Source organism: Eubalaena glacialis, chromosome 9 (assembly GCF_028564815.1).
Source record: "Eubalaena glacialis isolate mEubGla1 chromosome 9, mEubGla1.1.hap2.+ XY, whole genome shotgun sequence".
Taxonomy (NCBI): domain Eukaryota; kingdom Metazoa; phylum Chordata; class Mammalia; order Artiodactyla; family Balaenidae; genus Eubalaena; species Eubalaena glacialis.
Window position 1 is genome coordinate 57,025,221 of NC_083724.1, and position 26,552 is coordinate 57,051,772.

The 26,552-nt window shown below is 39.8% G+C and overlaps 1 protein-coding gene and 1 non-coding gene across 2 annotated transcripts in view; both read left to right on the plus strand.

Moving 5' to 3' along the window:
* PDCD1LG2 (programmed cell death 1 ligand 2) overlaps positions 1-25,513 on the plus strand; it is a 96,323-nt gene extending 70,810 nt beyond the window's left edge. The window contains exon 7 of the mRNA XM_061199046.1: positions 25,382-25,513. Coding sequence (XP_061055029.1) covers positions 25,382-25,513 — 132 coding nt within the window. The remainder of the gene's footprint in view (positions 1-25,381) is intronic.
* Positions 1,242-1,348, plus strand: LOC133098497 (U6 spliceosomal RNA). The gene has a single exon (XR_009702195.1). It is a non-coding gene; the product is annotated as a U6 spliceosomal RNA (small nuclear RNA).
* Positions 25,514-26,552: the final 1,039 nt, after the last annotated feature.

Genomic DNA, 26,552 nt, shown 5'->3' on the forward strand with positions numbered 1-26,552 from the left:
ATTACATTGGCAAAAGGTTTTTAAAATTATAATGCATAATGCTCCAGAACACGTTAAATTGATAGTCTCATAAGTTGTTAGTGGTCATATAAATCAGTACAATTTTTTTTGGAAGGTGATTTGTCTACAGAACAGAGGTCTTACAGTTTGTCATACCATTTGTTCGAGGAATTCTGCAGTATGTAACTCTACTCTAATCTGAGAAAATAGTCAAAAAATATAGAAAAAGTTATAGACGTGGAGAGGTTCATTGTAAATATAAATATATAATTTTTAAAAAAGCTTTGCCATAACACTGAGAAAAAAAGAAACGTACAAAACTCTATACTTGCTTAGATTACTCTTAAGTTTTAAAAAAATGAACTCAAAAAAAAAAAATAGTGCTTGGATATATAGCAAGATTCATGTCAAGATTCATACTTTTACCCCAAAATACCATTCCAAGGATTTTCTTAAAGGAAATCCATAGACTAAAGTGAAATAGGTATTATATGAAAAAGTACATTACAGTGTTATCTATGGCCCCAAACTGGAACAAACCTGTCAAACAAAACAAATGAATTAGTCATAGTGATTGGTATTTGCATTACAGACTAGATAGTAATCTAGTCATAAAGATGACAGTTATAAAGATTATATAGAAATATGAAATAATTATGATATAATTTTAAGTAGAAAAATAGTTTCTATATATTGAGCACTTACCATGAGCCTGTCACTATGTTGCTCATTTTATACACATTATCTCTTTTCGTGCTCACAGAACCTGAGGAGTAGGTAGAGTGCTATCCTCAGCGACAGAGAAGAAAATTGAGACAAAGTTGCTTAGTAATTTTCCCTAGTTCACAGAGTTCATACAGCTGGTATTCAAACCTAAGCTAACTGATATCAAAGCCATTTCTCCTTATCCAACATGCTGTAAAAGCCCTAGACACCTGAAGATAATAAGCAAAGGTTAATATAATATATATATGGAGAGAGAGAGAAAAAAATCAGAGTGGAGCAGTGGTGTGGGTGGTCTTATAATAATTGTTTCCTTTCTATTACAATGTTAAGTCCAAACAAACAAATAAATAAATAAATAAAATTTTAAAAGTGAGAATGGGACAAAAGGCTGGAAAGAAGTATACTAAAGTATTGATAGGGTTTTGTTAAAGAGGTAGAGTTTGGTGTAATTTCCCCCTTTTCTCTATTTTGCAAGAGTTTTTGGTAATGTATAGTACTTTTGTAAAATATTTTAAGTGCTCACTTCAGCAGCACATATGCTAAAATTGGAAAGATTCAGAGAAGGTTAGCATGGCCCCTGCACAAGGATGACACACAATTTCATGAAGCATTTCATATATAGATCGATATCGATATATATCGATATATATCTATATGTCCTCTGTGATATGGAATCCAGAGCTCTGTAAAGCTTATTGATCATTGAAACACTGTGATGTTCAGAAACAGCAGTGGTATTCCTGGCAGTATAAGTGTTATTAGGAATACAGTATATCTGTCATTCCTTTCAAAAATTCTGTGGGTTAATTTCCATAGAGTCCTTTTTTTTTTTAAAGGTTTGAGAAGAAAATCTAAAAGCTCATGTTCCTTCCTTCTTTTTCTTCCTTCCTCACCTTTGCTTTCTTAACTTTAAAATTAGTATGGTGATAACAGTAACCCTCTCTATTGATGTGATGAGTATATGGGCAATTTTTATTTTCATTATATTCTTCCTGTGTTTGAAAGGTTTTGAAAGACATATTTAACAATTTTAACCTGAAAAATAATCTTTAAACTTAATGTTTTAAATTATTAAATTTAAATTAAATTCAAAAGATTTTAAAAATATTTTGAAATTTTAGAAATTCAGTGTTTATTGAAAATCAAAATGTGGCACAAATACCAAGTATAATGGTATTTTTGGCAAAATTCTTATATGCGCGACTCGTGTTTTTCTTCTTTCTGGTACAAGCTTTCACCTGTGTTTTAAAGAGACTCTAAAGAGAAACTAAAAGGAAAGTTTACTAAGTGAAAGTTTGAGCAGGTTCTGGGGTTGCCAGCATACTGCCTGCTTCATTGAATGTCACATTGGCCTCTGCACACAACGCATGACTGGGCTGTGACAGAGCACATGACACACATGTGACAGGACGGGCTGCTCACGTCCTTTCCAAGTAATGCTCTGGGGAGTAGTCCTCAAGAACCACTCTCCTAAAGGCAGAAAATTCAGGGGTGGGGAGCAAGAGGGGTCTTTCCAAAAACACAAAAACTTTTCTGAGTGTTCTAAAAATGAAGAGAAGGAAAGAACAGTGAGTACTAGATGTTAAAATGTGACATTTGAAAGCTGTTAGGAAAAATGCCAGGCTGACAGGCTCCAGCTATATCCCCCAGAGTCAAAATGAAAAGTTCAAGCCCAGGCTGACAGAGGCCCTACTTTTCTGAGTGTTCACCAGTGAGATGGGGAATTCATCGGACTACCCAGAAAGCATCTCCTCCCTTTCTGAGCTGCTGGGAGTTAAGGTTTAATCCCCAGTATCTATCAGATTCTGTCTTGGAAGTTAAAACCCCAGTCAGCATTGTATGAGATGTTGTGAGGGATACAAAGTCTATATTAGATATGCTTCACCCTGGGGAATTTATAGGAAGTGGGAGGAATACATCACACACAGGAAAAGTTATGTAAAAAACAAGGCCACGTATAATTAAGTGTCTTTTTAATTTTTAAAAAATTCTTATTGGAGTGTAGTTGCTTTACAATGTTGTATTAGTTTCTACTGTACGGCAAAGTGAATCAGTTCTATGTATACATATATCACCTCTTTTTTAGATTTCCTTCCCATTTAGGTCACCACAGAGCACTGAGTAGAGTTCCCTGTGCTATACAGTGGGTCCTCCTTAGTTATATATTTTATACATAGTAGTGTATATATGTCAATTCCAGTCTCCCAATTCATCCCACCCCCACTCCCCGCCTTGATATCCATAAGTTTGTTCTCTACATCTGTGTCTCTATTTCTGCTTTGCAGATAAGTTCATCTATACCATTTTTCTAGATTCCACATATAAGCGATATTATATGATATTTGTTTTTCTCTTTCTGACGTACTTCACTCTGTAATGAGTGGAACAGATCATAAGACAAAGGAATTCAGAGTGGGTGAAGGAATTCAGAGCTCCCATGGGAGGGAGAAGGACAAGAGACCGGAGTCGGGGGCGGTGATGAGAAATGCACAGGGCCTGGAGGATTTTCCATGATGGGTAGGGAGTAGCTAAGTCATGGGGGCAGGGATGATATTAAAAAACCACCAACTTGCTCAGCAGTGGCCCTGGTTGATCAGAATGGATACTGGTCCAAATGCTGGAAAAGCATCCTGGAAGCTCCTTGCTGAGCCAGGAGTTACTTCTTTAGTTGTTAGATTGTGGGAATATCAGGGGGGTCCTGGAGGAGCAGGGAGTCCTGGGACATGGCCAGGGTGGTGCTGGGGCACTCAGTGTGCTTGAGGCAGTGGCTATTTTCTATTCAGTTCTATCCGCTACAATGATGCAACCATACCTGTGAGTATCTGCTGAAAATCAGCCTTGAATGAGGGCAAATGGTATAACAAGAACATTTACAACTTGCTTTTGCATATGGTATTTCATTTGATCTACCTATCTCTCAGTCTATCTATCTATCTACCCATCTGTCTAACTAGCCATCTATCTGTGTCTCTCTGTCTGTGTATTTGTTAATCTGTCTTTCTGTCTGTCCATGAAAGAATGAAAACAAGCTCTGTGTCCCTGGGTGCTGGACCCTCAGCTGGGTACCAAGTTGAGGAGCCTGTCCAGAGTTGCAGTTGTCACATGGACCTTTCATTTAATTTACCACTGATTTAGTGTAAGCACTATACTAGGCACTAGGGATACAGAGATAGTAAAACATCATCCCTGTCCTCAAGGGGCTTGCAGGTCACAGAAACCCTCTTTCTAACCTTTTACACAGGTGATATTGTATGCAAAAAGAAGAGATGTCACAAGATGATTAAAATGGGGAAAGCAGCTTGGGTATGTGTGGGTGGAGCAGCCCATGGAAGGGCCTTTACCCTGGTGATGATGCCAACCCCTTTAGTCACTAAGGGGAGTGGCCAGAACCTGCTGGTTTGGCCAATGGGGGGCACCAAACCAAGGGAGGGAAAAGTAATTCTGTAAGGACTAGAAGGAAGTCAAACACAACCTCTCAGCCAAGTGTTGGGGCCATGAATTTTTGCTGCAAGGTTTTATGTTTTCTGGAGGCCATTTACAGAATTAAGTAGGAGTCACCCTGGGCAATACTGGTAAGGGCGAAGAACTAGAGTTCTCAGAAACTTTCTTTTGGAGCCTGAGACAGAAGAAAGCAGATGAGAGAAATAGCGTGCTGTGGTGGTTCTCAGACTTTTAACCTCAAAACCCTGAAGGATAATTCAAACCTCTCCATTAGTAACAGCAGCTGACTTGTGCAGATATTCACAACCATTAGGGGTACGTGGCAGAATACTGTGGAGAAGTGGGAAATGGGATGTAATTTCATAAAGTTGCCTAGTTGAGTCTATATGTCTATATTTACAACCAGCCTTGAGGCTCAGAAGTATAGGCCTGAGTTGAAGGCAGCTCTGCTACTAACCAGCTACATCATCAGAGGCAGTTCACACTCTCTCAGCCTTAGTTTCTTCATATATAAAATAATGAATCTTAACTGGCAGCATTATTGAAGGGATTCAAGATAATAAACTAGGGACTTCCCTGGTGGTCCAGTGGTTAAGACTCTGCGCTCCCAATGCAGGGGGCCCAGGTTCGATCCCTGATCAGGGAACTAGATCCCACATGCTGCAACTAAGAGTTCTCATGCTGCAACTAAAGACCCCGCATGCCGCAACGAAGATCCCGCATGCCACAACTAAGACCCGGTGCAGCCAAATAAATAAATAAATAAACATTAAAAAAAAATAAATAATACACTAAAGTTCCTATCACAGTTAGTATATAGCCATAGAGCCAGAGCTTAATGAATGATTAGCTACTAGTATAAGTAATTTGTCTTAAAAGCTGTATTGGGGGATAACAGAGTCTGCTCAGCCAGCCATCATGCAGAAGTGAAAATCCTGGGATTTGCAGGACATACGCTCTTAACAGTAAATGCCCTCTGTAATGAGGTATACCAGCTTAGACTTGGGGGTAAATATTTCATGAAATGTTAATTGCTAGAAAAAGAAAGATGGGTGCAGAAATGGGGAGAAGATGCTATTTCAAAGCTAGCAGATTTTTTTTTTAGTTGTTCTAGAAGGAAGATTTTAAATTTGCACTTGAGATTGATTATTTCAGGGTAAAAAGGTTAATAATTTTTTTAATCACATAAATGTAAAACCAGTTCCTGATCTGGAACAGGAAGGTTGAGACCATTCATTCCTTTATTCACTCAACAAATATTTATTGAGCACTTGCTACATATATTACACAAGGTACTATACATAAAAGGCACTGATTATGCAAAAAGGTTGTCTTTACTGTGAGTAGAATTGCAGCCCTGAACCTGCGTTTCCTTGGGTCTGGGAAGAGGAGCCATGGTTAATGGACTCTTGTCTGTAGGAAACTTGATCCCTCCCACATGGCAGCAGGAAAGGGACTGAGGGAGAGATACCCTTCCTTTGAGATGAGGGTAGGAGATGTTGTGGAGAGCCCAGTCTGATATTTTTTTTTATGCATTGTCTTTTTCTTTCTCCTTCAGTAAAGTTATATTAAATGTTGCAGTCTGTTCTCTGTTGTGGGGGATTATGAGATGGGCTATGCTTGGGGCTCCAGGGGGTTGACTGATATAAGCATTCTTTGGGAATTCCCAGAAATTTTGGGGGAAGAGAAGTCAGGGACTGGCTTCCTTGCAGTCACGTGAGAGGTGAAGCTCAGTTATTTGGGCATTAATTAGAGGTGTGATTCTTTGAAGGCAGGACACCACTGTTACACATCTGTCCTTGTGGGCAGCTTGAAAGATCCTCACAAAGCGACTGGACACACTCCCATGACAGCAAGCCACTGGGCACAGTTTCCAAGAACATCAAGCCAGAGCAGCTCACTCTCCACTAACTCAAATAACATGAAACATGCAAGTTACTTCACATGCTGGGGTACAAATGTCCTGAGCATGTGGACCAGAGATTACTAATCCAAGACTAATTCCTTTTATTCCTCTCTTATTCTTTCTTACCTACCATCCATGCTTCTCCCAAGCTCGCTCTTGGGCCCTGTTGCCCAAGTGAAAGCAAAGAAGCAATTAACACTTATGGGAATCTGCTATGCTAAACACTGCATGTGCTGTTCTGCATAAACTGTGTCATTTAACCCCTTACAACAATTTGGCAAGATAGGTAAGATTATCCCCTTTCTCTGATGAGAAATGGAAGCTGAGAGTCCTATGTCCAAAGTAACACAACCAACAAGTAGATAACAGTTCTGGGGTCCAAGTACAGGTTTATGTAACTACAAAGTTCTTTACACCAACCACAAAGGAAAATGTATTTTGGGGGCGAAACATAATTAAAAAGAAAAACGTATTGGGAGAAATGCTTTCTGCTTCCAAGCAAACGTAAGTAATTGCCCATCAGTGGACACTGACCTCCAGTTGTAACTGAAACCCGAGATGCAGAGGGCCCAGGTTCAGACACTTCCTCTCCACTTAGAAAACTGTCACAGAGGAAAAAGAAGTGGTGAAAGGCAGTTTCAGACAGATCATGACAAAGTCGACTAAGTTTTCTTGGGTGATAGGAGTAAAGAAGCCATATCTATCTGTCCTGGGGAATCAAACAGTTGCCTAGAACGTTAATATAAACCTGTTGTTTAAAACACAAGTTGTTTTATACATCTGGCCCCGAAATTTAAGCTTAAAAAAATATCCCTCATTCATGCAAAATCATGTTGACATATAAAGGCACATCTGTGGTCTACAGTTTGATCATTCATAGCCCTCTTATAAAGCACTGACCACACAAGCCTTCGCAGACCAGTAACAGTTGGTGGGTGGGCACAGATGCACGGATCACACTTTGACAGCACTGATACTTTCACTTTCAGTTACAACAGCCTTACCATGGGTTACTTCTAAGAAAAATCGAACCATTTGAACCTCAACACGGTCTCCACGTATCAAATAATTGCAAATTCTTTCCTTCTTCTTTCTCTTTTTGCCTTTTTTTAAACTCAAGCAACCCATGGGGCTGCTTAAAGCAGTCTTAAGTTCCTGTAGACTTTCTGAAGGAAATGAGAGGTATTAGGAGGTCTAGATTATATTTTCTTGCCGGTGATTGCTGTATAAATCTGAGTAAGACTGTTATTTTTATCATCTCAGAGATTAAAGTTGCCTCGGGCAGCACAAGGGTGGAATCTCGATGTTTGCATGTTTTTTCCCCTGTTTTTCTCCTCTCCTGATCCTGCACCCACACATAGAGAAAACACATAAGCAGAGCCACTTACTCATGGAAAGCATCTAAACTGGTCTTCTTACAGTCTTATTGTGGAATCTGTTTTAAAAACCAAACCACACACCACCATACCAACCCCTTTACCTTTCCTTTGTCATCCCTGTTTTGTGGGAACATGGTTTTCTATCACAGAATGATGACACTATTACCTTATGGGGTTTCTATGATGAATTCCCAGAAAGAGTTTGGGGAAAAAGTGTTATTTCTCTTTTGCTTCCCCTACCCCAAAGGTCCCTTCTGTGCACCTCAAACTCTTCAACCTACTCTTCTTACGAGGGGAAATCAGTCAGTGGCTCATAGGGATATACCCCAGCTCTGACCTCAGTGGCTTACCAAAACCAGAGCCAGTCCCTCACTCAGTCAAGTCTAATAATGATCTTCCACAGATGCTGAAGCCCCACTTGAACCTGGATTTTTTCCCCCTTAGGATTCCTCTTGGAGAAAAAGAATCAGGAAAGCCACAGGCAGAGGGTTGAGCAGAGAACAGAAACCCCAGAGCCTTCCAGCTTCAACTGTTCCTACTGTCCTGATGAACCACCTGGGACTGGAGAGGAAGAAGATCTAGCACAGGGAAGAGAGTGGCTTTTAGAGGATTGGGGAAGGGGTCTCTTGGGATCTTTCAAGAGATCTGAAAGTGTGTAGAAAGCCCTGCAGTTACCAGAAAAATGCAGATATCAGTGCCTGACAAACAGTAGGTGCTCAATATATACACTAAGTAATTGAATGGTTGAATGAATAAATAGGCAAAAGGGAAGAAGCAGAAGAGAAGAGGTAAAGCAGTGCTTCATAGATGACTTTCACCTGCCTTTCTTCCTGGGCTCTTTTTTACAGTTGTTTTTGTTTTTCCCAGTTGCTCCAGGATGATGCTCAGGCACCACCTCCAGTCTGAAGCCTTCTCCATCATTTCACCTTTCCAACCTTAGTGACTGCTAGACCATGAGTTCTACACCTCCCAAGCAGAGGCTTAAGATAAGCAAACCTGGATAGTAAGGAATAAGAGAGGAAAGGGAAGGGCAAGCAGAGGAATCTGCCTTCTCTTCCTTCTGTTTTAATTTGCTGGTGGTTATGAGGTTAACTTCCTTGGGCATCTGTTTTCCTTAACTCTGAATTATAGGTACTGTCACTGAGACACCCTGAAGGTAGATCTATTGATGGTAGATTTGTGAAAACATAAGGAAAACACCATGTTTGGTAATATCTAGAGAATATGCCTTCGAAGCAAACCCTTAGTTCTCATCAGCTCTCACCTAAACCACTGTTATTCAGACTTTAATGTGCACATGAACCACCTAATTAAATATTAAGCTTATTACAATTCAGGTTCAGATTCAGTAGGTCTTGGTGGGGCCCAAGATTCTGCACTTCTAAAAGGTTCCTGGTAATGCCAAAGCTGCCCTGCAGAGGAGTCTAGAACTTTGAGGAGCAAGGACCTAGACAATTGCTACAGTGTCGTCCAGCTTCAGTTCTTGCCAAATCTCTCCCACCCTCATCACCCCACTCGGCACTGTGCCATCATCAATGACTTGCAGAGCCTCAGGCGCGCCATGCTCTTCAAACCTGCGTGGCTTTGTACATCTTCCCTCTGCCCTTCACCCCCCTTCACTGGATGAGCTTCTCCGTGTCTCAGCTCACATGTAAGCTCTTCTATGAAAATTCTCCCGGCTCCCCATCCTACCAGATGGCCATGCCCTCTCTCCTCTGTGCTCATCACACTGTACTATAACATGCTGTCTTCACGTCCAGGGCTGTTGCATAGGGTTGCTCAGGTTGTGTCCAGGGACAAGGGCCCCTGGTCAAGGCAGCAAGAGGGGCTTGAAATCCATCCTGTTCTCCACTTGCCCATTGGTGGAGCCCTGGTGCAGAGCTGCCTCCACCAAGAGGGAGGGATGACCTCTTCTAATTCACACAAAGGCACCATATGGGCTGATTTTCTGTCTTTTCTACCAGATGTGGGGTCCTTGAGGAAGGAATCAAGTCTCATTCATCTTTATGTTTTTATCTGCTAGCATAGTGCCTGTCACTATTCAGTGTTCAATGAAATGTTTGTTGAATGGATAAATGATGAGAAAAAGAAATGAGCTACTGAAAGCAATGCACGGACAATAATTTCATTCAATTCTAAAAGTAAATTAACTGAATTGTAAGCAAGAGGTCTGGGATTTGCTAATGTGCTGCTAAAAAGGCAAGGTCTTCAAAACCCCATTTTACTAAAAGGATTATAATAGGTATTAGTGAAAAGATGTAAAGGCTACAGTCAGCACCTTTAGAAGACTCATCAGTACCAGCAAAGACATAGGCTGCCCAGAATCAATACTAAATTGTCATGTCTTTTCAGACCTAGGGGAGGATGAGGGAGATTCTGATGATATTATTTGGTCATAAGATTTAGAGGCTACTAAAATCAGCAAAAAGGTCCTGAGAACAAGAAGAGGTGATGACAAAACCATGTATTTACACAGAAGGGCTGAAGTCAGAAACAAAACAGAGAATGTGTTGGATTGTGAAAATGAGGATCCCACAACTTCTAAGGGCCTGGGCTTTGTTGAGAAAGGCACAGCCCAGATGAAAAAGTGTCTTGATACAAATCTTTAAAATGGGGTTCGTTTGATCTTCTTTGCATGAGTTCCTCAGGTGTTTCCCAAGAGAGTCTCTCTGACAAGACTGTAAGCTCCCAGAAGTTGGGACCAACGCTTAGACACCTTTTATCTTCCTGAGAGTGTGTGATACTCCGTGAAATGAAGTAGGTGCTGAATTTGCAGGGAGTTTACAGCTGTCACTGATGATAAAATAAGCAAGCACAAAGTGCTAATCATCCTCAGCCGAAATATCCAGAATTTCACCTCAGCACTGAGAAAGAGATTCCTTTGAGAAATGTCCTGATACGTTGCAAAAACCCAACCTGGGCTTTGCCTTCTTACATCATCTTATTCTCATTAAGGCCAATTTCCGAAGATACAGCTGTGGTTCTGCAGTAAGGGGAACTGAGAATCTTGAATACTGTATGCTACCACATGACTTCAGGATAAAATGTTATTCAAAACAAAACCTAATTTAAACACACACACACACACACACACACACACAAAGTAGGCTAAGATCACCAGACTTCCATTTACCTCTTACCAAAATTTAATCCCAGATCTCCAGCAAACAATTGGGAGGCATTTGAGAGCATTTGGGGCCTTATCTTTTCATCTAAGGGACCAGCATTTGTGATCAGGGTGATAAGGAGTCATTATCAAAAAGAATAGAGATGAGGTCTTTCTGACACATCACCATCATGAGACTTACCACTGATAACTGCCCAGGACCCATGGACTATGCTGGAGTCAAGAATTGGGTAATTGCAAAGTTTCCTCTTTTTAGAGCAATAAAAAGTGCTGACTTCATGCCCTTATTCCCTGGGTAATTTCTAGAAGAAAGGCAAGCTAGTTAATTTTTTTTTTCATAAGAAAATAGGCCAAATAGCAAATACTCATTTTTAAAAGTCTTTCGATTCTTAAAAAATGCATTCTCATTTTAGAAAAAATTTTCAAGCATAAGAGAAGTCACCCCCCCCCACAAAAAAAGGATCCCTCCAATTGCCACCAACTAACACAACCTTACCAAAAGCTTACTGTAGCTTTTCAAGCCATAGAGAAAATCAACACATGAAAACTGTGTTCATACGTTTACTAAATGAACCAAACGCAGGCTATGTTCCTACACTCTGAGGATCAGTGGAATTGTGCAAGTAAAATAATCTGGAAATCTTAATGTCAAATTCAAAAATTAAGAAAATATGTGAATATTGATCACTTCTTTCAATGGATTCGAGTGCAGATTTCCTGATCTGTCACATGACTTTTTTTTTTTAACCAAACAGGAAAGGTTTTGACATCCTTGTTTGCTGTTTCTGCATCTCGGAGAAAAGCTGAAAGCACCTTCTCAGATACTGGCTGGCACACACAAAAAAACATTCAGGAAAGTTAGAGAAATCCCAGAATGTTATTTATCAAGCAATTCAGACGTATCCTTCTGAAAAAGATTAACTCTGGAAATTTTATTACTTAGAATGTCACTTATAAGATATTACAAGACATTTCTTCTGTGTCCATAACATTTTTTACTTCTTTTTTTTTAACTAGAGTATAATTGCTTTACAATGTTGTGTTAGTTTCTGCTGTACAATGAAGTGAATCAGCTATATGTATACATATATCCCCTCCCTCTTGGACCTCCCTCCCACCCCCCAATCCCACCCATCTAGGCCATCACAGAGCACCGAGCTGAGCTTCCTGTGCTATACCACAGGTTCCCACTAGCTATCTATTTTACATGTGGTAGTGTACATTTTTACTTCTTATATAGCTCTTTTTTCTTAGCTCCTTTACCCAGTTCTCAGAAGAAATCTGAAGTGATCTGACTCCTTTGGATACCACATAGTAGGCTGCTAAATTTCTTACTCAATGATATGGAATTGCTTTCAAGCTGAGTCCTGAAGCTGTAAGCTTCAAACCTTGATTTAAGCACCAAAAATGTTTGGGTCATTATGTGTGGCTTGGCATATAAAATAACTGCAACAATAACAGTCACAAAGATCTTACCGTGTGTCAGGAACTATTCTTTGTGTTTTACAACTACTACTAACTTATTTAAGCTTCATAATAAAATCCTCACATTCATCCTATGAGCTAGATACTACTATTATTCCCATTTTACATATGAGGAACAGAAAGCAATTTGCCCAGAGTCAAAGAGCTGTTAAGTGGCAAAGCCGTGATAGGAACCTGGCCATCTGTCTCAGAGTCCACACCTCTAATCTCTATACTTGACTGTCTCAACTAGCAATCTACACCCCCAGTTGAAAAATTACATTGACTCCTTCTAGCCACCCTCCTCCAACATTATACCCACTTGAGTAACTTAACGCCAAGTTCAATAAAGCTGCATTCTCTAACAACCCCCTTTCCCAAGGTCCACGGGAGGAGCTGGCTATTTGCCCGTGAAGCCTGTTCACTCCCAATCTGAAGAGGCTTAATGGAGACTAACTCTGTCTGTGCTACTGGAGGGAGGAAGGTGAGTTTTCTTGTTCATTTAGCATGAAAAGTCTCTTAAATTGAGGCGTTTCCTTCCCCTTCCATCTGCTGCCGCCAGCTACAGGTGAGAAGGTCTCCTGGGTATCAGTTTCACATGACCTGCCTCAAATAAAGACAGGTCATCTGCTCCCAAGAAAGGCAGCAACTTCTCACCTCAGCTTTACTGCTAACTGCAGGTTTCATCTACAGGAAGAGTTTAAGGGAAATGAGCAGGAATTATAAAAACTTTGCTAGTTGGTGACGCAGATAAACCTCATCAACTTTCATTTTCTCAGCTGGGAGTGCAACCAACATGATTAAAGCCAAGAAAGAAACCCTCAAGTTATCGTATTAACAATTCTGTCCTTTAGATGAGACAACATAAAACCTTGGGAGGGTAGAACTAGAACTTAAGTTCAACATCATTCCCCACATTTTACGGATAAGGGAACTGAGACCCATAGGGGACTCCTGGCATGCTCATGATAACACAACTAATTTGTGACTTAAAAATATATGTTACCTTTTTGGATTATTTTCTTTAAAAAAAAAAAGAAAAGAATAGAAACTAATCAGCCTCTCTGGCCTTCTAGAAATGGCTCATAGCATAAGGCTCATGACACGAAGTCAGAATTCTATTGCCTTACACAGAAGAAATTGCAATTACTATCCCCAATCCCAGAATGGGTCATTCTAGGCCCTAGGGCTTACATATTGGCATGAAAATGGAGAAGTGTCTGGTCTTTGGTCTCTTAGCTACTGTGCCTCTCACTATCCATTGCTGGCTGGTCCTTTAGCATCTGTTGGGTCTTTTGCCCTTGGCAGGATACAGAGATGCTCCCACAGTGTTTCTCTATTTTGATCACAGGTCTGCTGTAAGGGATTCTTGCCACTGCTCTTGGGGCCGAAGTGCTCAGGGCAGGCTACCACAGGCATGCATCCAAGCTTCCCCCACCAGAGGTCTCATCCTCTATGGAGTAATATGGAAAATTGCAATCAGATCCCCAGCTCTTTATAGAGCCTACTGCAAATCTCTTCCTCCCAGTTCCCTATCCATGCCAGTCTCATGCATTCTCCCTTCTCCTAAGGGTCAAGCCACTTCCTTTCCCCTCCTCCTGCAAAACTCCAGTTCTTACCATCCCAGACGCTTTCTAAAGCAAGGGTTATAATGCATCCCTGAGACTCGGAAGCCCTGACCTCCTAGAACAGAAAGCAAGATCCCTGTCATCGTGAACAAATTATTTGTGTATGTTTAATGTCTGACTCTCTCTCCAGACTATAAATTTCATGAATTAAGGATTAGGATTAGGTTAAAGTTAGAGAGAGATTTAGGATCCTTCTGTCTTGTTCACTTTTGCATCCCCTCTGCCAGCTCAAGGCCTGGTAAATAATGGTCATTCAATACATATTTTCAGAGGGAAGAAAGGGAGGGACCAGGGAAGGGAGGGAGAGAAGGGAAGGAGAGAGGGAGAAGGCTGATTACAGCGGCCCACTGAAATAACAAGAGCCTGATTTAAGGTAGTCTCAGAGAACATAGAGAGGAAAGGGTGGGAATGAAGTTGAAAACTATTAAGAAGAAGTAATTTACAGGGTTTGATAACAAATTTGCCATGAAATATGTGAAATACAGCAGTCATAGATGATTCTGAGATTTTTTTACTTGACTTACCTAAATGTGCTGTGGGACTGTGAGAGAGAAAGACTGGGTTGGTTTTGCTGGTAAGAGTGGAGGTTGGTGGAGGGCTTGTGAACAGTGAGTCTAGTTTGGAAACTGTAAGGTGTCTGGGGAGGATGTCCAGCAGGCAGATAAACCTGTGTGTCTCACTGTTTTAAGTACATGTGAACAGGAAAACCAAAATCAACTTGTGAGGTGGGCAAAATTATCTTTAGAAAGTCCCTTCTCTTTTAAGACCCATTTCAGGCCCCAAGTTCCCTAATTTTTTGCCTATCTTTCTTCATCTATGTCTGCTTTTAAGAAGTGATCTGATAATCTCAGATAATCTCAGTTTAGAAGATAAACTATTGATGAGACACAGTGAGTTAGCCCTCTCACGTTGTACTGGGAACATTGCCTCAAACCAAAGGAATGATAATAACACCACTAGTAAGAGCCAGTGCTTATGTTGCTCTTAGCATATGCCAGGCACTGTGCTAAGCACTTCATGCTCTCAGCAACACCATGAGGTAGGAATCATTTTAGAGATGCGAAAACTGAGACACCGAGAGGCTAAGTGACTTGTCCAAGGTCGCACAGCCTTCTAGTAGGGAAGCAGGAAACATACCCTGGTGCTGTGGCTCTGGAGTCCATTCTTGTATAAGGGTGGAAATTTAAAAGAGTGGAAATGTGCAGTAAATTTTGTGGGGGGACCCTAGCAAGATTCAGAGCCCATTGTGCAGGTCACTGCAGTTTCACCCTGTAAACTGATGACCATGATGACACAGGCTCTGCCAAGAATTAACCTTAGACAATGTACTTAATCTCTTTCAGTTTCATTTTCCTCATGGACAAAATAAGGAGAAATGACCCATGTAAAAGGTTATTCCTTATAGCAGCATTTGTAATAGCAGATAACTGGAAACAACCTAAATGTCTACTGAGAGGAGACTGGCTATAAAAAGGATTGTACCCCTATAAAATGGAATATAATGCAGCCATAAAAGAGTGAGGTAGAGCTCTATATGCTGTTTAGAGTGATTTCTAGGATATATTGTTATAGAACTGGGTATAGAGTATGCTACAATTTGAGTAAATAAGAATGATAGGAATATATATACATTCTTTTAAGCTTGTATGTTCATACATACAGGAACCCTATAGAACTGGTTGCTTCAGGAGAACTGGGCAGATGGGGCACAGAGATGTGAGGAAGAAGCCTGTACCAGTTAGGGTACCAGCAGGAGTACACGGCACACTCAAAAGCGTAATTAAAGGGAGTTTAATGAAAGAATGATTTACAACAGTGTGGACAGGGGTAAGCACCCAACAAAGGATGGTGATGTGTCCACTGTTGGGCTAGCTACAGAGAGGAGTCATTACCATGCCTGGGCCCTATGGACAAGGGGAATAAGTGGTTACCTGGACCCAGAGGGAGAACTGTAGGTGTAGAAGGAGCCACTGGACAGCAGACACAGCCTTCCCCAGATGAACCCACAGCCCAGCAGGGAAGGAGCTGGGGTTTAAATAAAGACCCTGACCCCATTCTTCTCCTGCCCTCCGATCTCTTGCCAGTGCTGCCCCAGGGAAAACCCTACCAGAAGCCTGAGGGCAGAGGACACTGTAAGTGTACCCTTAGAGAAGAGCCTCTTGGGGCCCAAGGCAGGTGGCAGTGGATCTGGAGGGCAGAGACTATCCACCACAGAAACTGCATGCATAGCCTTTATCTTGTACATTTAGAACTATGTGAATATATAACTTATTTGAAAAGTAATACATTTTGCACACACAAAACATAAATTAAAAATTAAACGTAAAATGAGGGACTAGAGCAGATGGTTGCAAAGTCTCTCCCCCCTCTCCAAATTCTACCTATTTCTTTGACGTGTGACTTTTTCATCTAATCACAATCCATGGCTCCACCTAGTGTCAAAGCAATGCTTCACTGAGTTCAGAGCACAGACTCATTCAGGAGGAATTCGGGGCAGACATGCTCTCTGCCCCAAATCACTGGTGTGTGTAAGCAGTTTTCATTGTGAATTATACCCACGTGGCGAATGATCTTATCCCCTAAAAGTAGAAAATAATTATTTTGAAACACAGAACATTTGTTGTTTTTTCTTTTAAAGAGGTAGTGAACCTTTACTTAAATTCACTTTTGAACTAAATAGTTAAGATTTTCCCCCCCATATTTCAAACTGTTAAATACACTTAGAGGTAAACAGCATGTGATCTAAGATAGTAAATCTTCCATAGCCCACTTTTGAGCTTGTCACTCCTCTGTTCATATGTCCTTAACGCAGCAATTCTCAACCCTGGCTATAGAAAATATCCCTTGGGGAGTTTTAGGAAGCTCCTACTGGAGATTCCAATTTAATTGGTCTGAGGTGGGACTCAGGCATTAATTTTTTTTTTTTCAAGATCACCAGTGTGTGTCATGGGCCGCCAGGGCTGGGAGTCCCTGATATAATGATTCATTACTGCCTATGAGGTGTATTTCCCTCACTACTCAGAATGTGCTCCTTTCACTTTAGACAAATTAGGTCACTTGTAAGACAATTTTCCACTCTCCATGCCTTGCTCATGCTACATCCTCTACACTGCTCAGGCCTTGAACGTTTTGCTCCCGCTCCCCCCACCCCCCCGCCCCGCTCCCACCGCCTGCATCTCGACTGCCATAGTTTTACCTATTATTCCTGACCCTGCTTAAGGGCTACCTCCTCCAAGAATTACCCTGCCCCTCATTCCCAAACAGATGTTTCTTCTTCTTTTGAATCCCTGAAGATTTTTAAAATAACTTCTATGATACTTTTTTTCCTTTATAGAAAACTAACACATTTATAGAGTATTCTTTTTTCTTATCAAATTGACAACAATCAAAAAGTCTGATACAGGACTTCCCTGGTGGTCCAGTGGTTAAGACTCCACGCTTCCAATCTGGCTGGGGGTGGGGGGGAGGGGAGAGGGGAGGGGGCGGGGGTGTGCAGGTTTGATCCCTGTTCGGGGACCTAAGATCCCACATGCTGTGCTGTGTGGCCAAAAAAAATTTTTTTTAATTATTTAAAAAATTTTTTAAAAGTCTGATACAGTAGTACCCTCTTATCCATGGTCGCTTTCCATGCTTTCAATTACCTGTAGTCAACCACAGTCCGAAAATATTAAATGGAAAAATCCAGAAATAAACAATTAATAAGTTTTAAATTATGCACCCTTCTGAATAGTGTGATGAAACCTTGTACCACCCTCTCCATCCCACCTGGAACATGAATCATCCCTTTGTCCAGCATATCACACCAAATAAAATGCTAATTTTAAAAAACCCAAGAGTTCATTTTAAAAAGATAAAATATCGTAAACAATTTGGGTTTATCCAGAAATGCAAGGGTAGTTAAACATTAGAAAATAAACAAATATAATTCACTACATTAACAGATTAAAGGGGAAAGAACATACGATCATCCAAAATATGCCGCAAACAGTATTCCTAATGATGAAAAACTGAGAAGCAGACCCTAAGAATTCAGGAACAAGATAAAGAAGTCCATTTACTTCTATTCAGTATTATACTGGATTTCCTAACAAATGCAGTAAGACAAGAAAAAGAAATAACAAAGCACAAAGATAGGAGAAGCAGTACCTGGTAGAAGTATTGGAATGGTCTTTTTTCATAAAGATATAGTCGTCTACATTCCAATGTATCTACAGGCAAATGATTACTAATAATAGTAGAGCTCAGCAACATGGCTGAATAGAAGACCAATACACAAAATCAAATATATTTCTAAGCACTGGCAACACAGAGTTAGAAAATACAATTTTGAAAAAAAATGCAGTTTACCATAACAATAAAAAAATATAAGCTACCTAATGAAAGTTGTATAAGGCCTGTATGGAATAAATTCCAAAACTCTATTTGATGAACATCAAGGAAGACCTATCACAGAATACATGGTGGAAGATGTTCAATAGGAAGACTCTATTGTAAATTTGCCAGTTCTCCCCAATTTGATCTATAAATTCAATGTAATCTAATTCCAAATCCCAGTGGGATTCCTCCCCCCACCAAAAAAAGAAACTGATAAGCTGATTCTAAAATTTGTACAGATAAACAAATTTCATTATATAACTAAGACTCTTTTGGAGAAGAATTAGGTAGGAGAACTTGCCCTATCAGGTTTCTAGATTTTAATTATAAAGTTATAAGAATGAAGAGAGTGTGGTACTGATGCTGCAATAGACAAGTGGATTAATGGAATAGTGGAGATTCCAGAAACAGATCCACATATTTGTGGACATAATATATAAGAGAAGTGGTATTGTATGTACTGTGGAAAGGGAGAATTACTCAATAAGTGGTGCTGGGGAAATACAGGGAAAAAAGCAAAATCAGATTCCTACCCCACAGGTACATAGGAAATCAATTCTAGGTGTATTAAAGACTTGGATGGGAAAGCTGATATTTTTAAACATCTAAAAGGAAAATAGAGAATAGTATCTTTATATCTTTGGGGTAGAGAAGAATTTCTTAAACAAAACACACACAAAATCTTTTCCAAAACTGAAAACTGAAAAGATTGACAAACTTGACACTACTAAAATTAAGGATTTCTGTTCTTCAAAAGACCTCACAAAAGAATTTGCAGACAAGCCACAAACCAAGAGTAGATATTTGCAACATATATAACTAGTGCTGTGCTTGTAAATGTTTTAAAACTAGCTTTCCAAGGGAAAAAGCCATGATTTGTAGGGTTTGATGATTACCATGGAGGAAATAATCCCACCATGGCCTATTTCAAGCTATCAACATGATGTCACTACCCACAGTTTGGAAGAGAAGCACAAAATCACTCTTGTGAGACTGTATAAGCCAGCTCCAGCACACCACAGCATATTACCCTAAAGGATTTGTTTCCAGAATGTATAAAGAACTCTTTCTGTATATCAATAATTAAACATCAAACAGTGCCATACAAAAATGAGTAAAAAAAAAAAAAAAGAGAGAAAAACAAATACCATATGCTAACACATATATATGGAATCTAAAAAAAAAAAAAAAGTTCTGAAGAACCAAAGGCGCAGACATAGAGAATGGACTTGAGGACACGGGGAGGGGGGAAGGGTAAGCTGGGACTTAGTGAGAGAGTGGCATGGACAAATATACACTACCAAATGTAAAATAGATAGCTAGTGGGAAGCAGCCACGTAGCACAGGGAGATCAGCTCTGTGCTTTGTGACCACCTAGAGGGGTGGGATAGGGAGGGTGGGAGGGAGACGCAAGAGGGAGGAGATATGGGGATATATGTATACGTATAGCTGATTCACTTTGTTATAAAACAGAAACTAACACACCATTGTAAAGCAATTATACTCCAATAAAGATGTTAAAAGAAAAAAAGAAAAATGAGTAAAAGACATGAATAGTTGTTTTACAGAAGAGAAAATGTGGAAAACAGAAATATACAAAGATTCTCCACCTTCATTAGTAATCATATTAAGATTAAACATTAATCTTAATGTTAATTAAGATTTCAATAAGAAACCGTATTATACTCTACAGGTGGGTTAAAATTAAGAAGTACAACTATACTAAGAAATTGCAAAGACTTGGATCAAGAGGAGCTCTTAAACAATGCTGGTGTGAGTATAAACTGGCACAACTACTCAAGAATAAAATTCAGTACTATCTTATAGGTTGAATATTTGAGTACCCTACAATCCAGAAATATGTACTCTTAGGTATCTATTATAGAGGAATTCTTGCACAAGTGTACCAGAAAACACAAACATGAATGTTCATAGTGGCATTTTTATAATAGTAAAAAAAAAAAACAAAAACATTTTCAACCCAAATGTATCAGTCAGGGTTTGTTCAGAGAAGCAGAACCACTGTGAGAAATGAACACAATAAGGGATTTATGACAGGGAGTTGACTGTATGCAATTACGGAAGCTGGTTGTACCATCTATGTGAGGCTGCTGTTCCTGTGTCTGATGCTAGAGCTGACGTGCGCAGGACAGGAAGTCAGGATGTGAAGTGGGGGAAGCAAGGACACACTGGAACCCACAAGGATGGACTGGAATCCACACTAGTCTCTCCCCACTCCCACATCCCTGGTGCCATTCACCGTGGAGTTAAACACACACCTTACCCAAGAGTTGGAGAAGCTGAGCAGACAATTTGAAAGGAGTTGGGTGAGCTATAGGCCTGCAGGGACATCCTCAGTGCAAGGAAATAGGGCCACTCCTTCACTGCCACTTCCGTAGTGGGCACAAAATGTCTCTTGTCTTTTCACACAAGTCTGAGAGGCCCAGAGAAATGAAGCGACTTGTAACCTAGAAGTCTATTTTTAAGAAATATCCTTATGCATCTGAAACTCTTCTCAAGAGAGCTCATGTCAATATTTTGGATCTGAGTACATGCCATTCCTCCTCTCCAAAAGACATTCCTGACGCGTGTCCTTGTGCCTGTTGCCTCTCATGATACCATATAAGCAGGTTTAGGTAGCTTTGCAATAACAGATCTATTGATACTTATATTATTAGTCTCCAAAGGAAGTTCCTCATTCCACTGTAAATACATGTCATCTTAGGACTGATTTCCTCCTGAATCTTTTTAACATAATCTTATCTAAATTTGAGCACTGCATCCAAATGTGCATTTTATTTAAATGTGAATTGCTGGCTTTGAGCTAAGGACAAGTTTTCAATCCTCTATCCAAATCTGGTACCAAATTATCCATGGTTACTTTGCGACTACTAATCTAGGGGGAAAAAAAAAACACTCTTTGGCAGAAGAGGTTAAGTAAGTTCCCAACCTTCATTTCTCTAGTCTTAAAGACTTCCAGAATGAAGTTTAAACCCATTACCAAAACATAGCGTTAGGGACTTCCCTGGTGGCACAGTGGTTAAGAATCCACCTGCCAACGCAGGAAACATGGATTCGAGCCCTAGTCCGGGAAGATACCACGTGCAGCGGAGCCACCTCAGTGAGAAGCCCATGCACCACAATGAAGAGTAGCCCCCGCTCACAGCAACTAGAGAAAGCCTGCGCGCAGCAATGAAGACCCAACGCAGCCATAAATAAATAAATAAATATTTTAAAAAACAACAAAAAAAGTAGCATTAGAATTAAAATTATTTAAGGGAGAGAATGATAAGTCTTCGCCAATGCATTTATTTTGAGCAATAATAATACAATAAAGTTGCAGTACTGGGAAAGAATTTGGCTAATCTTAAGAGCAATATCAATATATAACTTGAAGTGACTTTTTCTCCCTCTCTATCTAAAAACATTGGGCCAAGAGCAGTTAATCAGAGATGAATGCAATTTTACATTAGATGTTTTGCTGTGGCTTTAGATTTTGAGTAACAAATACTTTAAATCATTTCAGTGAGTGAAAAATCTAGTTTCATAAAATAACAAATTGGAAGCTGGTGATTTAAATTTGCAATTTTTTCTCTGCAAAACTATTCGTCATAAAAATCTGTAAATGGTGAGTTCTGCTACTGACTTTAAAATATAATTTAATTCACCAAAATGTGATTCATAGTCCACTTTTTCAGGAATGTATTTTTTTTTACAAAGCGAGATATATCAGTACTTCTTTCATTTCTAAGTCTCTTTCTCTATTCTTTTTTTGCTAATTTATTTTTACTCTATTTCTAATACAGTTTAAAACAAAACGTCCCCACAACCCACATTTTTATAAATATGGTACTTATTAAATTATATTCTGATATGGTTATTATTCAGAGACCTCAAAAGAGAGAGATAGGCAAACTTCCTCCTTCAAGGGAGTGATCGATCACTAAAACCACCGATCAACCGAGCATGAGAAAGTTCTACATACAGGCAATAATAGGCTGCTTTGACTTTCTCTTCCTATACTCCTTTGGGTCTAGACTTGAGGAGTTAAGGTGTCTAGATATTTGCACATGGGTTGTGGGTACCTGCCACGAATTGGGTTCCCAGGGAAGCAGACTCTGAGACAGAGATTAGGGTACAGGAAGTTTATTAGGAAATGCTTTTGGAACCAAACCAGTCTACTGCCCTGGCTTAGGCCAATGTTAAAGAAGGGAAAAGTGCCCTCCACCCAGGCCAAGGGGAAGATATAAGATCCAGCTATTCCTTTCCATGTGGAGATTCTTTTTCGAGTGTCGACTTTGGAGGATATGTGTTTCCTTTAATTAAAGAGGGCAACGTTTTTTATCAAGCGTCTGTAAATATTAGTGGCTAAACATTTTCAAAACTGGAATTTCAATTACAGTCTTCATTATCAATGAGCGATTTAGAAAAACACAGCATTGTACTGAAACAAATTTACTATATTTTTCAGACACTAAAGAATTGAAAATTTTGGTGTTTTTTGCTTTTTGGAAAATATGATATGTGTTCCTCTCAAAGTTTCCTTTTGTTTTCGTCTTTATGTGAACTCACTCTCCATGCCCTCTGTATCTCTTCCCAAAAATCTGTTCTTGCTGTCAGGTAGAGATATTTAGCCACAAAGAAAAATCTAAGTAAGACCCACCCAGCTTTTATATCCTGCATGGCTGAACTTTAATGAAAGTTTGAGTTTTTCCAAAAGTCTGGTCTTCACTGACTGAGAGGAAAAACAGTTGGAAAAAAATGCCTTGGGCATGTGAACCATGTAATTTCATTTGAACTAAGGAATTCCAAAAATACTTGCTTATTGAAAGGGCAGTTATATTTTTGTGTTGGAACTTGTTAGGGAGAAGGATAAATACTAGTTCTTTCCTCCCCTACTTTTTGTCATAAACATAAAAAAAAAAAAATTTAAAGACTGTCTGAGTGGCTGGGTAGACAAATAATGTGGAGAGGATGAGTTGGACCATGTCCTGCCCTGGAACCTATGCCTTCCTTGGGAGATCTATTTTGTGGGATCTATTGAGCCCCACTCAGCTTCAGAGAACCCTCTCCCCCTCTGATGAGAATTCAGGGCTCCATCTGGCCAGGTCTTCAAGACTAGTTGGATTGAAACACAGAGGTTTTGCCAGTTCTGTTCACTGACACCAGCGTAAATGCTGTGCCAATAGCAAGACTGGAATTTTTGGGTTCCTGATGGGCAAACTGGTCAAGCAGAACATTTTTAGGTCTGGTCTGGTTTAAGGGGATCTGGTGTTAAGAATAATATTAATCACTAGCATTTTGGGGAGTATGTACCATGTGCCAGTCACAATACTGGGTACTTTTACATGAATTACATTATTTAATCCCCACAACAATCCTTCGTGGATTTTTGAAGCTTAGTGAGGTTAAGAACCCAGATTTTGAAACCGATCAGTCTGTCTCCAGAGCTTTTGATCTTCTTCCCTATTCAGTGAGCCCTGACTTTTGATAATGGGTCTCCGTATACTAGATTGGAATCTCAGACACTAGTGTAGCAGGTGCTATTGGTGCACCATGTCTCCCTGGGGCCTTACCAACTGCCAGCAACTGCACCGCCTTTCAATGGCTTTCTCTAGTGGCTAGAGATCCAACTGTGAGCATGGAGGCTGGGTGTGCGGAGATTTAATGCCTCCCAGGAGCAGCCCTTAACTAATGGTTGGTAAGAGTTGGCGCATAAATCTCCAGCTCCCTTGCTTCTCAGGTGCAATAACTCAGAGGCATGGGTTCTACACTGGTTCCCAAAATTCCCCAGAGGGACTAAGCACTTGTTACCCATACTGCTAATGTGCTTGAAAACACTCCCCTTATTGGCTGTCTTCCCTCCCTTGCTTATTTCCCCTGCTGGCATTTCCTGTTACCAACACCCAAATAAACTACTGGCATATGTATCCTTGTTGGCTTCTGGGGGAACAAAACGAAGACAAAGGGTAAAGGAAAGGTGGGTCTACAAAAGAAGGAGAACCCAGGTGGAGGAGGTGCTGCATTGCTGGAAGGAGAGCACGGGGTTGCTTCTTTAAGAAGCAGCCTCATAGATGGTTCCCTGTTCTTGAAGGTGACAGTGTCTTTGGGCGACAGGAGAGAAAGGTTTTGAAGGATTATTGAATATTGACACACTAGATGGTTCTTTTACTGCTTTGTTGGTGGACCTTTTTTCAGAAGTCTCTTTTGCTCCATTCCTTTCAAATTTATATTTGTCTAAAGTTTTAATAAGAAGTAAGAGAACCCAGGAAATACATCCATTAATAAGTGGAATAGTGGAACAGGTATAAATGCAAACATGTTCTCAATAGAACATTGAGGAAGCAATCATAAGTAAATGAAAGATAAAAAGTACATATATAATTTTGGAGGATTTATAGCTTACCCATGGCCTGAATATAATAATGTTACGTACTGTGTTTCGTAGTGACAGATTCTTTCACCAACTTGTGACTCTATGGCCTTTGTTGATTAACTGGACTTCCAGTGGTGTCTAATGTTTTCAGGGACTAACATGGGCTTTGGGAAACTCTTGCTTTGTTAAGGTTAATGACATTGTAAAGTGTTAACTATCGTGTTCACACATTTTAATTCCTTGACTGTCTTTGATTTCATATACTCAACTTCATGTCTGCATTAACTGAGTTTTGACATCTTTAAAATTTATTGTATGGTAGTTATATGGTCTGAATAAGTTTGTTTTGGAACTTTTGCTTGGGGGTATTGTTATTAGTGCTTTCAAGGTGAACAAACTTAGAAATGCCCATAGTTGTTACAAAATCTGTAGAGTAAGAGAGGATGATACAAACTTGAGTAGTTTTTTTTCTAGTGACTACTTTAGCCACAAGAGGGAACTGTATGAGCAATAATAGGATATTTAGGGATAAGCTTTAGAGGATCTCAGCACCCATTTCCCCATTCCTTGAGTCTTGGAGCTTGCCCCATTTTAGACAAACAGACTTTTCACCAGAGATCTGGGTTACAGAGCTGGATAACTCTTTCTACTTTTTAACAGACATTAACAGGTAAACTTTTTTATTTCTGTGATAATGGAAGGATGTGGGCTTAATAACAAAGTATATGCAGGCAATGGCCAAGTTCCTTTTCTAATCCACACACTTGGCTGATATAAACCCATGTGTTTCCTTCCACCTGGTCAAGGTAAAAACCTGGAGAGAGCTGTTGCCATCTTTGTCAATTTTTTGTCTTTACTGCAGAGGAATTCTGAGACAACCTCTGAAAACAATGTGCTTGCCTGGGGTTGGGGAAATGTAGGTTGAGGGGAGAAATTGGAACAATATGCTCCCTTTCGCAGGGTCCTGCTGAAGATTCATCTCTATTGGGAAGCCACAGGCAGTGCAGCACATGGCAGGAACACAATCAAATCCTAAGGACCTTCAGAGGAAAGAGCCTGCAGTGCATTCCAATGGGCATTTTTAGGAAGTGACTTGGGTAAGGGGAGAGTCTTCCTTTGGTGAATCATGTATTGAATGATGTGGGTGGGTTAATGTTGTTAAACTACTATCCAATTGTTAAAAGACTAACTCCTTGATTCACTTTATAGCCTTCAACATCCTACCTGAGTGATGTGATTTCTTCTTCCCTCTCTTCTGTCCACTGCTTATTTTTAAGAATTCACATGACCTTTTGGATAAATTATCGTTTTCATTTTTGCTTAAGATACAAATGATGTTATTTGCCAGGTGAATGTGAAAATGCCAATTTCATTCATTTTCTTAGCAATTTTTCTGCATGAAGGATTAATAAAAAATATTCTTAGGAATTAAAAAAAATAGTTAATAAGTCAGCCTGACATAAAATATGTATATTTAGTTAGTGAGAAAATAAGTTTGTAGAAAGAGACAGTATTGAAGTTGTTAAGTGTTTGGGTTCTGGGTTCAAGTTTTGACTCCACCACTTCTTAACTCTGTGAACCTTGAGTCTTTCTAAGCCTCAGGTTCTTCACCTGTAAAATAAGGATAATAATAGCTACCTCATATGATTGTTAGGATGATAAAAATTAAGTGCTTAGAGCAGTATCTAGCACATAATGAGGGCTGAATAAATACTAGTTGTTGTTGTTGTTATTATTATTACTATTATTATTATTATTCGTGTAATAGCATTAATCATTAGGAAGTTCTTTGTGTCTAATCCAAAATATACTGCTAAGGGCACGGATTACTCTGAGCTCTCGGTTTCCAGCATTATGAAAAAAAAAAAAAGAATCTGGTAAGATAGGTATTATCATTTCCACTCTACAGATGAGGAACAGTTAAGTGTAGCTCAGAGGGCTAGGAGGGCAAAACAAATGTGATGAGCACGGGCCAGGTAGTCCATAAGCATGGGCTCAGCTCACTCATGATGATTGCTATTGAATGACCTAAGGTCACTTCAATCACTTGGTCTCATCTGGCCTCTACAGCAGAGTTGTTAAACCCTTTGGATAACTCTTTCATCAGGAAATCAAGAAAATTCAGATTTGC